At 39.7% G+C, this 16,231-nt stretch overlaps 1 protein-coding gene across 2 annotated transcripts in view; it reads left to right on the forward strand.

Annotated features, from left to right (window-relative positions):
- Positions 1-11,161, forward strand: part of C1QTNF7 (C1q and TNF related 7) — a 52,092-nt gene extending 40,931 nt beyond the window's left edge. For both annotated transcript variants that reach the window (XM_054825443.1, XM_054825442.1), the window contains exons 2-4: positions 7,717-7,915; positions 8,827-9,072; positions 9,789-11,161. In XM_054825443.1, the coding sequence (XP_054681418.1) occupies positions 8,835-9,072; positions 9,789-10,420 (870 nt within the window). In that variant the 5' untranslated portion in view covers positions 7,717-7,915; positions 8,827-8,834 and the 3' untranslated portion in view covers positions 10,421-11,161. The remainder of the gene's footprint in view (positions 1-7,716; positions 7,916-8,826; positions 9,073-9,788) is intronic.
- Positions 11,162-16,231: the final 5,070 nt, after the last annotated feature.

Here is a 16,231-nt window from a genome sequence, read left to right on the forward strand (position 1 = left end):
AAGGTTTGATTTAATCAGGAAGAAGCATACTTTGAAAACGTGCTATTACCCAAAAGCAGACATTACATAAATTTCATTCTATTTTTATATCTTCCTGGCTCCAATCTCCTGAATCTGACATTAACCATAACAATCACACATGTGACTAAACCAGGCCAAATTCTTCTTTTTCTATTCCAGTATAAATATAGAAGTAATACTGTTGAAGTAATAGCTCTGAGGTAGACTCACTCCACAAGAACAGGATTTTTCTCAGAACAGCCACAGACAAGAAAGTATGCTGATTTTGAGGCCAGATTTTTATCTCCTGTACTGACAAGTTAGAGCACCAGCGTGGAGGAGACCACCAGCATTGATGTGAGAGCCTGGCAGTCCCAGAGGCGGGGGACATCTGTTCAGCTTCACAGCCAAAACCTCTCCCTTAAGTTTGACTCTTCGGTTTCACGTTGAGGCTCTCTCTTCGGTGTTCCTGGACATGCCAATGGTGCACGAAGGGTCAGAAGGTGGAGACCTTGCAGCTAACTCTGGGCAGTGCAGTGCCCTGCGGATGCAGTCCTGCAAGAAAGCTAGCAGTATTTGCACGCCTACTGGTTGCTTGGGCATTGAGCCGTGTCAGGTGTGCACTGCCTGGGTCTCGTGTTGCTGTCCTGAGAATCTGTGTTGCACAGCACTGCTCCTGAAGATGTGCCTGAAGAGACCCTCTTCAGAAACGCCAGGTTAGGGCAGCCTCTCATGCTCCAGTTGGTACATCACAGCTTCATTCATTTGGACTTAGGAATCTAGTTCCCCCCAAGATGCATTTTCTATGTGTGAAAGTCATATGTAAAAGTTGGAACTTATAGGAACTTTTGGAAATTCGGCCCAAAGGTCTTAGCACCACAAAGTTATTTCTTACCTAGGAATGCTGATTTTCCAAGTCTTTTCAAATGCACAATTGTGCAGTAATCTTTTTAAGGTTCTCAAGCAGGAACCTTAGAGCTGTAGTGAGGGTTTTTTCAGGACTGGTACTATCTGAGCTCTGTTGTGCAGTTCTGCCGTTCCTGGGAGCACAGCTTGGCTAGCATGGAGCACTTCAGAAATTCCTGGTTTTATGCTGCAACATATAAACTCTCAGTAATAAAATTCAGAGTGGTTTAAGATAATTAAATTCATACTATAGGGCTTTTACAATGCCTTCCATCTTTTAAGTATAATATAAATAAAAACTAATTAGTCCTCCACAGTCTTGTCAGACGTGCATACTTATCCAAATTTCAAAGTTAGAAAATTTATATTTTATCCTACCTTTGCACTCCCCAGTATGTAAAGGACTGTTTACAATATCACCTGGATTGAAGGCACCACAGCGTTTAGCAAGCCATTTCTAGCTGGGGATTAGCCCATGCAGGCAAAATTTCCAGTTTCCCTCTTGGAAAAGCTAATGGCTTGCTGTGTTGCAACAGCAGTGCAGAGACACCCTTTGTACACTTAAAAATATTGCTAACTTAACTATGACTGTTTGCAGTGTGAAAAAATTTACTCGTGTCAAGCCTTGGACAGATGTCCTCTTCCATGTACAGCAGAACAGGTCCCTGCCCCAGGTCACAGCCTGCACTGCTCCTCTGGCAAAGCAGTTTATAGGAGCCTTCCCCAACTTGCTTCAGGGGAAATCAACCAGCTTAGTCCTGCAAAGCATTTCCATTGCTCCTTTGGTCTCTACCTAGTTTGATGTAGAATATAGCCTCTGGCTGGACGCCTACTTTTCTACAGGGTTCCCAGAAAGGCACACTGCCTTGACAAACTTCCAGAAGAAAACAATGTGCTGGGGGAAGAGTGTCCCTTTCAACGTCTGGAAGCTTTCTTCTCTGCATGATTATCTTTTTAAATGGTGAATGCTGTTCTTTGGTACAATGTGCTGTCACCAAGGGAGCAACTGGGTGAAGGACAATCCACCTTCAGAGGTGTCTGTGATCTAATAAATGTCATTTACCTTGAGGGGATGAGAATTAAGCCATGCCCAGGGACTAGAACATATTCAGCTAAAAATCCAGCGAAGTTCAATCCAGCGAAGTTCTCAAAGTTGTTCTTGCTGTGTACGTCCTGAGCTCACTTTGCTGGCTGTTCCCCATCACTCACCCCTGTGCAAAGTGACTGCTCTCATGATGGGAGCTCTTTATGGACCTTTGCTGACAAAGCCTGGGTGTGAACACACGTGAGCACAAGGCAGTGGAAGTCTATCCCCTATCACAATAATCTAGACCCCTACGGCAATAATCTATGACTTCTGTTCTTGTTTGTCCTCATGTGCCTTGCAGTCTGACATTTTCTTCTTGTGCCCTCTGTTTTTCCTCTTTCCATGACATCTGAAATGGTTTTCCCAGTCTGTTCTCCATCTCTTCTATCATCATGAGGTTGGTAAAGCAGAATGATCTAAGATAGGAGATGGAAATTCTCCTGGCAAGGACTGGGGAGGAACCAAGAGGAAGCCTGCCTGAACTGAAAGGCACTCCATGGGAGATGGGCACACTGTTCTAGGCATCTATCCACATCTTCAGATGCCTGCATAGTTCCACATGCTTGACTCCAGTTCAGATTCATAACTAACCCTGCAAAATGCAGGTCATCCCTGAAGACAGCTTGTGATTTATGGCTCCTGTCTCTTTTTTAAATTTTATTTTATTTTAAGAAAACAGAGAAAACATTTTAGAGAAGCCTGTACCTGAGGTGTAGGGACACACATATCCTAAGTCTTCCAGCGTTAAATCCTGGCCATTTTTCATTATATTGCAAGCAAACATACTATTGTCTCCATATTAATTGCCAACTGTAAGCAACTGGCCTAGCTTCTTGGCACTCTGTCAAGACAAATCCTGTCAGATTTCATTTATTTGTGTGTTCTGGTACAGCTGGCAGTGAAACTGCTTCACCTGCCAGCCCTCATGTTAAAATTCCCCCCAGCTGAATCAGACTATCTCACTGCTTCAAGTCTTGACCAGCTTCTACGGCATTTTTAGTAAAAACAGCCTTTCAAATAATGAGAATGGCTGGAACTAGAAAGAGAGACTATGTTTCAAGTCAGACACTGAGAAATAAAATTACTCCCACTCCTTTGATATTTTGAAAATCAAACACATTGAACTTCTGCTCTTGATTATAAGCGCTCTATTTTTCTTGAAGGCTTGAGAAGTGGTTGAAGAATCTGACTGCATTCAATGTAGTTATGAAGGAGACTGCTCAAACATCACTGAGTACAAACTTTAATGAGTGAGACCATTAAATGTCAGCATTGCTAATAAGGCCTTTAACAATTGTTTTTTTCAGAAATATTTAGTTAATATCCCTTCCCACTGACTGATTGATCCCTTTGGGCACCATCAGCCATTCTGGGACTGGGAATCAAAAGTTCAGACTGCTCAGAAAGCGTCAGGTCACTCTCCCCTTCTTACACACGGGAAGTACAGACAGGGTAAAGCCATGTAAAGATTGTTGGATTGTGTACTAACCCAAGGAGTGTGGTGGTGCCCAGCTGTGGTCTTGATTCCTTAAAGCAAGGCATGGTCTTATGGGTGGAGCTCTGAAAGACCAGCATAGTCCCCATAACACAAAACAAGCTAGGAAATGCATACACCTGTGCCGAACTGAAGGTGAATGATCAATGTAAAATAACTGGGGAAAAATCCATAATTAAAACTTGTATTTTAAATAGCATAACAATCATATGGTGCAAAGAAATTGCAGAGTGTGGCATGGTAAACTGCAAGCCACTGTTTCTGAGGCTATGTAGAAAGGTCAGTGGTGGTGGCAAATTGAATGACAGGTTTGGACCCTTCAGGGATGTGGACAGAACTGATTTTTGTGGATCATGTTTTAAGAGGGAAAAACCAGGCTTACCTACTGAGATTTCAAGCTAGTTGTTGAGGATGTCTCTCTCTGCTTCTCATCCTAATTTATTACATCGTTCTCCACCTTGTTTGTCCTGCCACAGCTCTCCTGGATGGAAATGCATCCCCACAGTGGGATTTGAGGTAGTATGGGTCTTTGCTATTGGAGAACGAGAGGATGTATAGGCGATCTTGTTCTGCCCCACTAAGCCATTGCCAGTGCTGCAGACAGAAAAGACCCAGGAACATTGCTACTTCTCATCTACAGCTTTTTGCACAAGGAAGTTAAAACGCATCTTCTTCTCCTCAAATAATTGTGCATAGGTATTGGAAGTGAACGCAAAGCTAGCAAAGAAAGACAAAAGTAAGAACACAGCCGGGATAACATGTGACTAATAATTACTGGCGTTTGACCCAGCTTTTATTTATAACAGATTCATGAGAAATCTTCTAGGATTGTTTCAAAACTATGCCAATTACTAAATTTTAGAATTAAGACCTGCATAGCTGGACAAGGGAGGAAGATTAGATCATATACCAGGAAATCTCAAAACTGGGAATTTGCTACAATCCCTTAACTCCTAAGCTTAAAAAAAATGTTAATTACATAGTCTGAGTATATTAGTAATGATGTGAGACTTTCCTAAAGGCTTGATGTGAAAGACCCTCTGCCCAGCACCTGGCTTAGATAGGAATGTAACGTACATACAGTGTATCTTCTCAAGGTAGATCATAGAATCATAGAATAGTTTGGGTTGGAAGGGACCTTTAAAGGCCATCTAGTCCAACCCCTCTGCCATAAGCAGGGACATCTTCAACTAGATCAGGTTGCTCAGAGACCTGTCAACCTGACCTTGAATGTTTACAGGGATAGGGCATCTACAACCTCTCTGGGCAACCTATTCCAGTGTTTCACCACCCTCATTGTAAAAAATATCTTCCTTATATCCAGTCTGAATCTACCCTCTTTTAGATTCAAACCATTACCACTTGTCCTATCATAAGAGGCCCTACTAAAAAGTCTGTCCCCATCTTTCTTATAACCCCCCCTTCAGGTACCGGAAGGCTGCTATAAGGTCTCCCCAGAGCCTTCTCTTCTCCAGGCTGAACAATCCCAACTCTCTCAGCCTGTCCTCATAGGAGAGGTGCTCCAGCCCTCTGATCAGCTTCATGGCCCTCCTCTGGACTCGCTCCACCAGCTCCATGTCTCCCTTGTACTGGGGCCCCCAGAGATGGATGCAGTATTCCAGGTGGGGTCTCACAAGAGTGGAGTAGAGGGGGAGAATCACCTCTCTCAACCTGCTGGCCACGCTTCTTTTGATACTTTTTTTAATTCTTTAGATCTGTCACCTTAATAGACTGCAACAAGGTATCAGGTCCAGAATAGATTTTTTAATATTTTTCCAAAATCAAATGAATCAGATGATCTTTTGGATTTATGCACAAAGGCAGTGATTATGCTGCTTGTGCAATTTGAACAGTGATGGAACAAATGAATCTGCCACTCTCACTTAGAAAAGCCGTTCCAGAAATCACTGCACATTAGAACTGATCAGCATGCCCATTGTCTTAGCATGCACTCTTCCTCTACCTAGTGATTTGGAACCTATTGAAATGCCATTTTCTAAAATTGGAATATTATTATTCTAATCCTGTGTTCTTCATATCATTCTCATTATTATTTTTGGCAATGGTTTTGATGAAGATGGTTGTTATTGTTGTGAACAAGAATACCATGTGCTTGTTCTGGCTTTCAATATTTGGGGAAAAAAACCAAACTCCTCAAATGTTGTTTTACCCTGAAGAAAAATTATTTGGCATATATAAATGACATTGATTCCTACCCCAGTTTATGGACGAAAGTTTGTATCTTTGAAAAGGACAACCAGAAGCCAGGACCAACGTGTAATTTATGACTCACTCTCTGCCAACCAGTTAACTCTCTGTGATCAAGTATTTCACTGCAACATAGGTTACTCCTGAGAAAGTGATCTGGGAAGTTTATTCCACCCTCTAGCTTCATAAGCCCAGGTGAACTGAAATCTCTGATTTTGGCCTCCTAATTCAGCCCGAAATTTCAAAGCATGGCCAGATGTTATCATTCACCTTTAACATTACAATTCACCTTTCAGAGCACTCACCAGGAAACAGGGGGCATGGGTTCAATGCTGTACATCCTTCCTTAGTCTGAGAAGATTCACACTTTCCAAGAGACTGCTGCAATAACAAAGAAAGGCACTTTCCACTCCTCCTTTTAAAACTGGACCATTACACAGGAAGAAATGCAAGAGTCTGATGTCAAAGGGAAAGAGAAGTCCTGATTCTGCGGCCTAGTGCATGGTTTCCCAGATGTCATTTGTTGGGTACCGCTGTTGGAAGCAGACTTCTGTATTGCCCCCCAAGCCTAAATTCAGGACTGAAACATTACCACCTGAACATTATCACCATTCCCTCCCAATTCCAGCTCTGTTCCCCTTCCTGCAGTCCCACCATTCTGCTTCACAGCCCCACAACTCCTTAAGACCCCCAACCCATAGCTGAAAGCTCCACATATTCCCCTCCATGCCTTCTGCTTCACAAATTAGTGCTCCAACTATGGCGCCTCAGCCATCCAGGGTGCATCCCTATCTCCACAACTCCATTCCCCTCGCCTTCCCCAAATGATCTTTTTTCCCATGCCCTTAGCAGAAACACATGTCCCAGACTAATTAATTTCCTGTAGGCACATGAGAAGAACAGCAGGGGAGGTCTGGGAGCTGGAGACAGCTTCACGCATCAGTAAGCTACTGGCCAGCCAGTGACAGGAACAGCTCTGTGAAGGCTCTTTCTCTGATTTGTAAAAGATCCTGGACGTAGGCAAAACCAGCAGTTGTTGAGATTGGTTTTGCTTGGTTTACATGCAACACAGTGTGGGAACATCTAGCCTACTAATTCAGACTTTCATCCGGCAAAGGGCAGGTTTTGTTCCATTTCTTGATCCTTAGGTTGTGTCTGCTTCTTATCCATCAGCTTTGTGTAAAATGCACAAGCAATCTTAGGCATGAACTCCCTCCAAGCTGCTCCCTCCTGGCTAAGTGCTTAAAGTTCTTCTCTGCAGAGAGCTTTGCTGTCCTTGATTGAAGTGCTCTGAAAATCCATGCGCTTTATTTGGGTACACTAAGTAGTACATCAGAGCAAACGTCGCTGTGAAGTTTGTGCTTGTAGCTAACTACTGCCTTGGAGTTATCATTTGCTGCTCTGCTGTAATGTTACACATTCATATGTTAATCCACTCTCGGAGGCTGTTGTGCCTGCCTGTTCTGTAAGGCTTTATCAAATGACAGCAAAATTAATAGTTTGGTTTCTGCCAATTTGATACAAGATGCTTAATATGAAAAGCAGAATATACATCACAGAAGAGAATTTTGGAGCATCAGTTATTTCTCTCCAACTACAATATTTTCATGCTTTTTTTCTGCATTGCCATTAATACCAAGACACAGTTTCTCATTTTCTGTTCTGTAAAATAGAAAAGACTCTTCATAAAGACTTTGTATGTGTAAGGGTATGTGTATGGGTATGTGCTGGTCTTTTTCCCTGCTGAATAGATTTGACCATGCCATATACCAGTTGAAATATCATGAACTGCAAATAAATGTAACCATTTGGGTTTTTAAATCAATCAGCCATTGCCAATTAGTATCACAGAGAAGGGAATGGGAACAAGGATTTCTAGATTGATTCACTTTGCAACTTCTTTAACTCCAAGTTTGAGAATGAATCCGAGTTTCACTGTAAAAAAAAAAAAAGTAAATGGTATTTTACAAAGATATTTTTATTGAATTCCCCACTCTTTTTCTTCTTTTTCTCCCCACAGAAACCAGTGGACTCTGATTTCCTTGAATGCTGTAAATTAGCTCTGAAGGAATGGACAACTCCAACAAAAAAGCCCACACAACTCTTCTGAGAAGCCAGTAAGGGAACTAGAAAAATCAGCTTGGCTTGCAAAATCTCACCTGACCCATGACTGACTCTCTGCTAAGGCAACACTAATTTAAGACACCGTCGTACATCAGGTACTGCAACTCCTCAGCATGTTACTGTTTGTGCAGTGGTTTTTCTTTAGTCTCCCAGTATACAGTGGAACAGAGAAGTCCCCATTTACATTCAATTGTTTATGAAAACACCCAAATACTACATATAAAGCCTTAAACAATTTTCTTGCAACACAGTTCATTTCATACGACAGTCCAAGCCAGGCTTAAAAAACCCCAACCTGTTAGCAGCCCCTTCACACTCCATCCGTTCCCTGCAGGGCAGCTGCCAGGTTCAACCTGACCGATAAGGGTGAAGTGGTTGCTTGTGCTGTGGTCATCAGGGTCTCCAACCAGGCACCGAAGCTGTAGCTCTCTTACTGGTATCCCTTCTGCAGGCTCAGCAAGTTGCTGCTGCAGTTATTCAGGTTGGAGATTCATTTGCTACCATAAGGGCAAATTTCAAAATGAAATGAAGGTGTAGGCTTTGTCCTCACTAGAAGAGACTGCTCCTATGGGCACATCCTCCTAGCACAGATGTAACTCCCTCCAGCAAGATGGCTTTTCTCTGTAAAGCTTATACAAGTCCCAAAGACAAAATAAACTATGCAAGCAAAGGACTTTGCAATGAAGAATCCAGATTATTTTTTTAACATGTCAAAATTTGGTTCAAAAGAGCTGGTATTTGCCAGTTATACTATGTCAGTCTACAGGCTACTTCAAAGACATACAGTAAGATATATGGTGACCAGAAAAAGGTCCAGCCTGACAGACCTTCCTCCTTGCCTCCTACATGGATTCTGGTAATGCAGAAATCCCAGGTTGATCTCTGCACATGTACCTGTGCATAATGCACCACAGTGTCACACTTACTAGTATATTCAGAGCCACCTCCATGTGACTAGAGTGCCATAATATGCAAAAATAATCTTAGACATATGTATTTTTTCCAGACCCAAGGATGTTTGTGTTGCTTTACATTACAAGTTTTGCCATCTACACAAGCGAACAACCTCTTCAAAGCCAGTTCAAAGGAGAAAATTACTACACCAGATACATCTGCAGCATCCCTGGTTTGCCAGGCCCTGCAGGTCCCCCCGGAGCCGGCGGATCCCCGGGGCCACACGGACGCATTGGTCTTCCAGGAAGAGATGGTAGAGATGGCAGGAAGGGAGAAAAAGGTGAAAAAGGGAGCGCAGGTATTGAATATTTGTGTAACCTAACACAGTAGTACAACAAACTAAGACCTTTCATCGTCACTGTTACACATATATATACATATATGATGAATGTGTGTATGTGCCTGTGTGGGTTTAAGTGTGATGCATGTATATACAGTGAGAGAAAGACAACATGCAGATGCATATTAGATATGTCTAATATGCATGTACTGAAATCTGTGTAAATAAATGTCAATGCATAGCCTTCCTCCACATAGGTGCTAAGAAAAGGTTTGGGGAAAATGAGGCATGTGTGGTGTTAAATAAACGGTCTCATTTGTGCCATCAGCCAGGAACAAAAGATTAGCAGGTATTTAGGTACACACTAAAAAAGCTCAAACAGCAGGAGATATTTAGTGCACGAGAATCGTTATATAGGTAGCCATGCTGCTGTCCTTCCCATCAGCAGTGCCCATAATTCAGTCAGTAATGGACTGATTACGTATAAAATTCTTCAGTGTGTAATCAAGACGTATGAAGAAAAGTAGGAATATAGAAACAAAGGACCCCTAGGCTGGTCCTCTGTTACAACCTGCCATTCCTTTTGCAAACTTACTAGATTTTGAAAGTGGTTTTGGAGTATTTTGAAATTCTGATCGTGTTTTTCTTGTTTGTTCAGGCACACACAGTAGCCCACACAATCATTTACTGAGATGATATGTGCAACGATTAACTAACTTAAAATGTTTTTGAAGGTTTAAGAGGAAAGACTGGGCCATTAGGACCAGCAGGAGAGAAAGGAGACCAAGGTCAGTCTGGTAAAAAAGGACCTGGAGGATTGACTGGTGCCAAAGGTGAAGTAGGTCCAGCTGGACCACCTGGACCTAAGGGAGATAAAGGAGACCGAGGAGAGCCAGGTGCACCAGGGGTCTGTAAGTGTGGAAAGATAGTGCTGAAATCTGCCTTTTCTGTTGGCATCACCACCAGCTACCCAGAGGAAAGATTACCAATTGTATTCAATAAAGTCCTCTTCAATGAGGGGGAGCATTACAACCCTTCCACAGGGAAGTTTATTTGTGCCATCCCAGGGATTTATTATTTTTCTTATGATATCACCTTAGCAAATAAGCATCTTGCGATTGGGCTGGTTCACAATGGGAAGTACCGGATAAAGACATTCGATGCCAACACAGGCAACCATGATGTAGCTTCTGGATCCACAGTGATCTACCTTCAGCCAGAAGACGAAGTATGGCTTGAGATCTTCTACACTGACCAAAATGGTCTCTTTTCCGATCCAACATGGGCAGACAGTTTGTTTTCTGGATTTCTCTTATACGTTGACACAGATTACCTTGATGCTTTATCAGATGAAGATGAGCTCTGAAGCAGATGATATCAAATGACATTCAAACTGGACACCCCAGCACAGGATTTTATCTAGATGTGTGAGGGCCACGAAGTGGAAAAAAAAATAATCTGGGAATTTATTTTTGCTTTGATATGAACCAAATCTGAGCTCATAAGGATCTTCCTAGAATCTAAGCTGGATTTTTTACCGAACAGCAGGGATATCGAAAGGAACTGTAATTAACAAATGACTGCATCACTCCAGGACTGACTCCTCCTGAAAGTTATGTTTATAATACTATTTAAACAAATTTAAGATACTGTACATTGGATTTTATATAAAATATATTAAGTTGCAATGTAGAATGGATATTTTGTATAAGACATTAAAGTAAAATTGAACAATTTATGGTAATATCATCTTTGGTCATTTTAAGACAGGAAATACATTAAAAACAGATAAAACTTTGATTTAAAAAAAAGGAAGGGAATACAGTAGGAATGTCTGCTTCAGGATGCAGCTGAACAGGTCACAAGGACAGTCTCATCTGTTATTTACATCAACAAATGATATTCATAATTAACTAACCTCCTAATATGAAGATTTGTGCTAGCTAAGGACTGCACAATGACAGTCATAAAAGAACAGAAAAAGGTATTAAACATACAAAATAATTAAAACGTGGAAGATCTGAAAACTTGGAGGTAGACAATCAGTATACAAAGTGGGTATTTTCAGTATAATTCCAAGTAGGTGTGCTATTCTTTCAGTGATATTCAGGATCTTTATGAGAAATGTGGAAGAAAATATAAACTTTTTGCTAAAGAAAATTATGGATGCCAAAAAACTGATAGAACAGTAACCAGTAATGAGAATAAATTGTATGGAACAAACTGAGTCACATCATCGAAGCAGACTTACTTATATTCCAATATGGCCAAATGCAATAAAACAAATGTAGGTCACACACAAGATGAAAAACTGTATTCAGGAAATCAGTGAACTTGGAAAAGGTACATGGGACATCATGGATAATCAGCAAAATATGAGCCATGAGAGCAGACTGTGGCTACAGCTCTTTGGATGTATGGAATTATAAGCAGGATTAAGGAGTAGTTACTTATGAAGCTGCTATTTCTGTCAATGTTTCAAAAACTTCTTCAGAAATCGGGGGAAAATGGCTGTAATTCCACCCATGCAGACTACACAAGAAATGTAACAAGGTCAATTTGTTTTTCTTGTCAATGAGGTTAGGAGGTGATTTGATCACAGTCTGCAAGTACCCATCTGGAGACAAAATTTCTAGTAGTAGCTGGCATTTTCTGTATCAATTCCCACTGGAAATGAGGAACCCATTTTACCAGTGGCAGTCATCAATCATTGTAAAAATACCTAGGATCATCATGAGTTCTCCAGCATTCAACATCTTTAAGTCAAGACTGGCAATCTTTAATTGGATGTTCTTAATTTCCAAGAATTTACAAACTTATTTTATTCATCCCAGATTCACAGAAACCTGCTATTTTTATCAGTTAATCAGATAGTTTCGAATGCTAGTGGCTTGTGTTGCACAATGCCTGCTCCCACTTTTTTTTATGACCAAGGTGGAGGGAAATTTCCGGGTTTTTTCTGCGTCCTTGACTTAATAAAGAAAATTACAAGCAAATAAAATGACACGAAATACCGCTGAGATTGCTAAATGAGGAAATGTTAGCACTGCAGCTACGTATGGAACCTTAATCTATGCACCCTGTACCTGTGCCCTCATTTCCCCGTGCATTAACACGCGTGTCTTTGAGTACATGATTGCTGCTTTACGCAGTGAACAGGTGCAAAGTCCTGTCCACAATTCAAGCTGGCAATGCCTGTACAACCCTTATTTTATTTGACAGTGAGAGATGTGTGGTAGAAGACAAAAGTGGATTATTTTTCTAAGTAGACATCTAATTTATTAGTGTTATTCAAGGGCTGCTTCCTGTGAAAAATATGGAAGAGAACACTTAGAGATTCAATTTATCACTGTGCTGTACAATCATTTATACATCTGTAAATTAAGCAGAATATGAGTGCAAAATGCAGCCCAATCATCATTTAAAACAATGATTGATGCCAGTGCTTCACAGCCGTCAGTGCCTACAGAAGGCACAAGGACTATCGGCATCGCTCGGCGCTGTCTGCTCTGCAATGCCACAGGACAGAACAGACAATGAGGCCCACGACTTCCGGGAAGCATAACTCAATAGACGCAGGATTGGAACTATAATGTGTATTATGCAACAAAAGCAACTAATAGAAGTATTTAATTACATGATTATTTTTTAAATAAATACGGAAAGAGGTTTACAACATTTCAATCAATAGAAAGTTTATCTGAGGAATAACAAGTCAATTTCCAACAAAAATATCTCACCCCTTCAAGTTAGAAAATCTCCTGTAAAGCCAAACTTAACAAGAGTATGACCAATTTTCTTCAGATTCTAAAGAAACATATTTGGTAGTTATAATAAATCTGGAAATTTTCAGACAAAATTGATTTTTCACCATTAAATATAGAAAAAATAGGGCTTTACAGTGAAATGTTCCTGGTTGCAATCCTAACTAAAAGCAAACTGCTTCCATGTAATAATCTTGTAAAAACGAATGAAATATTAGAAAAGAGATATTTTAACCACACCTATGCTGAAAATTACATCATGGGAATAAGTAAACCAAGAATTATTGCTTCCCTTTACTTAATAATTTTAGTTTTATGTTTGTACATTCACAGAAAAATCATTTTAGCTTCTCTAAGTTTTCCCATTTGGATTCTGTAGTTAACAGTTTAATATTTTGGCATGAACTGTTAAAAATAAGTAATTCTGTTCAATTATTCCTATAGGTTTGGGCAAGAAGAATCTTTTTACTACATGTATGGACAACATATTTATACAAGTAGCATGTGTCCCTGCCCTCATTCAGGATCTCAAGACATTATTCTAAAGTAAATCATTGTTATTACTTTATTTTATTTGAAAATAGATCAACTTTGATGACATAATATTTCACTGGGGGTATTCGTCTGTCTAAATTTGAATGTATATGGAAAATACCTTGGGCTGAAGTCTTCCCACTATTTGCACCAGTAGGTGGGGAGGTCTGGTTTGCTTTCAAGGTGTTGTAGGATAACAAATATCAAAATCACTTTGGGATTAAATTTGAAATTAATCAAAGGTGTCTACACTATATATATATATACACACACACCATATACAATTAGGCATCCAGACCAAGTTAGTCATCTAGACTTTGTCTACAGTCAGCAGAGAGAAATTAGTATCACCAGAAGAAACTCCTAGGAGAAAGCATGTCTTTGCTGCAGCACCAACTCTTGGGCTCTCTGACTGAGGCTGGAAGAACTCATACAAACCTGAGACCATCGGAAAACCTTCAAACAATATTAAGAAAATTAGTGTTCCTGAGATTCATAACTAAAAAAAAAAAAAAAGTATTTCTTTGGGATATATGTATGTAAATATATATGTCAAAATAAAATTACTTGAAACAAAATAGCCCCCACAATCTTTTACTTTTTCAGACTTTCTTTATACCCAGTAGAGTGAGATCAAAGCAGTCATCAGTCACATGTTCCACTGCTGAACATTTTTAACCTAGATAAATAAATAAATACTAAACTCCATCTTCAAATTGATATGTTATTTTGAATAAATAGCTTCACTCTCTTCACTACTGGTACTCATATCCATACAGTTTACACTGCTATAAAGTTTTTTTCAGGAGCAATAGGTCCTGAAGATTTTTTTACAAAGCTCAGACAATATAGAGGAAAAAGTTATTATTGGATATCAGTACTAAAAACATTATCTACATTCTTCAACTCTTTTCAAATATACCTAACACCACTTATGTGCTTTTGCGACAGGCAAAAATACAAAAATCTGACAAGCGGCTTATTTCGTTCCCTACCAAATATGTTTCATTCGTTGGTGCAGCTTGTATAATACCTTCTTTTTATTTACCTTCCGCAGGTCACCCACTAGGTTCAGGTCATATTTATTCACTAACACATTTACTGATTCATTCACTTTTAACTAATAGGTTTAATTTATCCACTGGCAGGCAATTCATACTCAGGATAACTATGCTGATGTTGTACTAGGTAATTTGGTCAGTAGGAACTTTAGTTTTGTGTGTAGATGTGGCATACTTTATGTATGTATTTCAGTAGGTGATAAATCCCGTCCAAGAAATAATACATGAGAGTAAACGGGAGAAAAATAGAGCCGAGAGAGCAATATAGCACAGTCTTTCTCAATGACTAATACATTGCTTTCAAGAAGCAATTTATTCTTTTCAGTATAAACCATTTATACTTCAACTCAGAGAGCATTTAGAGGTTATAATCACTTCCCTGTAACTCCTTAAGTCAACACTCTAGACTAAGGTTATGTCAGTATTTCTGAACTTCAGAGCCATGATTCTTCCTCATGCTGGCATGAAGAAAGTTCCAAGAACTCTGATGAAATTCTCAATCTCTGACACATGGTTTTGTCCTCACTGTATTCATCAGATCAATTAAAGAAAGCTACTATCTAAAGCAAGAGAAAAATTAATTACACACATTATACATTTATATTTTAATAGTAAATACCTACAAAGAAAAACGTGTCTTGGATTATTTGGCATTTGGCTTACATCCCTCAATTCTGAGTATAATTATTCTGGTATGATTCAGCAGCTACCTCCTGGATGAGGTATAAGGAGATTTTTCCTCTATGCAGATTGTTCCTGCAGAAGCAATTATTAGGCTGAAATTTACCTTACCTGACTTTAATCTCTAAAAGATCAAAGATCATTGCCTGGGCTAAATTAGTTGTTAGCTTTCCTGTCACCAGTGCAAAGAAACAGGTGGGGTAAATCTCTGTTTGTATGACACTGCATGAGATGCCTACCTTAAGAGAGGAAGAATGTGGAGATACCTGTCTCTTCACATTACCTGTATCTACTGACTAACTTAGGCTAGTCAGCCTTTAACTTTGAGATGGCAAAAGTTAAATAAGATGTCTGCTGTTAGAGAACAATCTGCTAAGTGGAAAAATTGGTGTAATTTAACATGGCAATTTATACGCCTCACACTTAGAGAGAAGATGTGGATTGATGAGAACATAGAAGTACCCTTAAAATGATGGAAGTGACCTCTTGTCAGACCTTTCGTGAAGTATTGCTCAAGTTCCTCCCGAGACAACCTGAAGTGCAGTGACTTGGCTGTCCTCCAGAAAATTTCACAGCATGTTAAGGTGGGCTAGATAATCTTCTCATGCCTCCAAATTCAACACACTTAAGTATATAAAAATATTGATGTTTTTAAGGATACTTAATTTTAGGTGTAGAAAACCTAAATGTATCATGGAGTGTTTCTACTTATGCAAAAAAAAAAATTATAAATTTCTTTCTTTTCAACTTTAAAGCACCTGTCAAAATCCTAAACACAATACAAAACATAACATAATATTTGTAAAATCATCTCTGTGAAGGAATAGCCTTGTTTATGTCATGTTAACAAAGGGACAAAAAATACTGAATTCTTGAAAAACATATATGAACTATGACTCTCAGAAGGCTCTAAAGCAAACTTCTAGCAAGCAGCAGATGGGGTTTCTGGAAATGAGTGAATTGTAGGAAGGAAATGTACCAGCAGTCCCTTTCCTTTCTCTGCTTTCAAAGTGTTATCCTTAGGCTCAGAAGACAGTGGAAAGGATTTAAAAATTTTGAGTTGAAAAACAATCTCTTTAATCATCTGAAAACTTGCCTGCCACTGATGCTGGTGTCCCTTCCACACACCACCCGTGT

This window comes from Grus americana, chromosome 4 (assembly GCF_028858705.1).
Source record: "Grus americana isolate bGruAme1 chromosome 4, bGruAme1.mat, whole genome shotgun sequence".
Lineage (NCBI taxonomy): Eukaryota > Metazoa > Chordata > Aves > Gruiformes > Gruidae > Grus > Grus americana.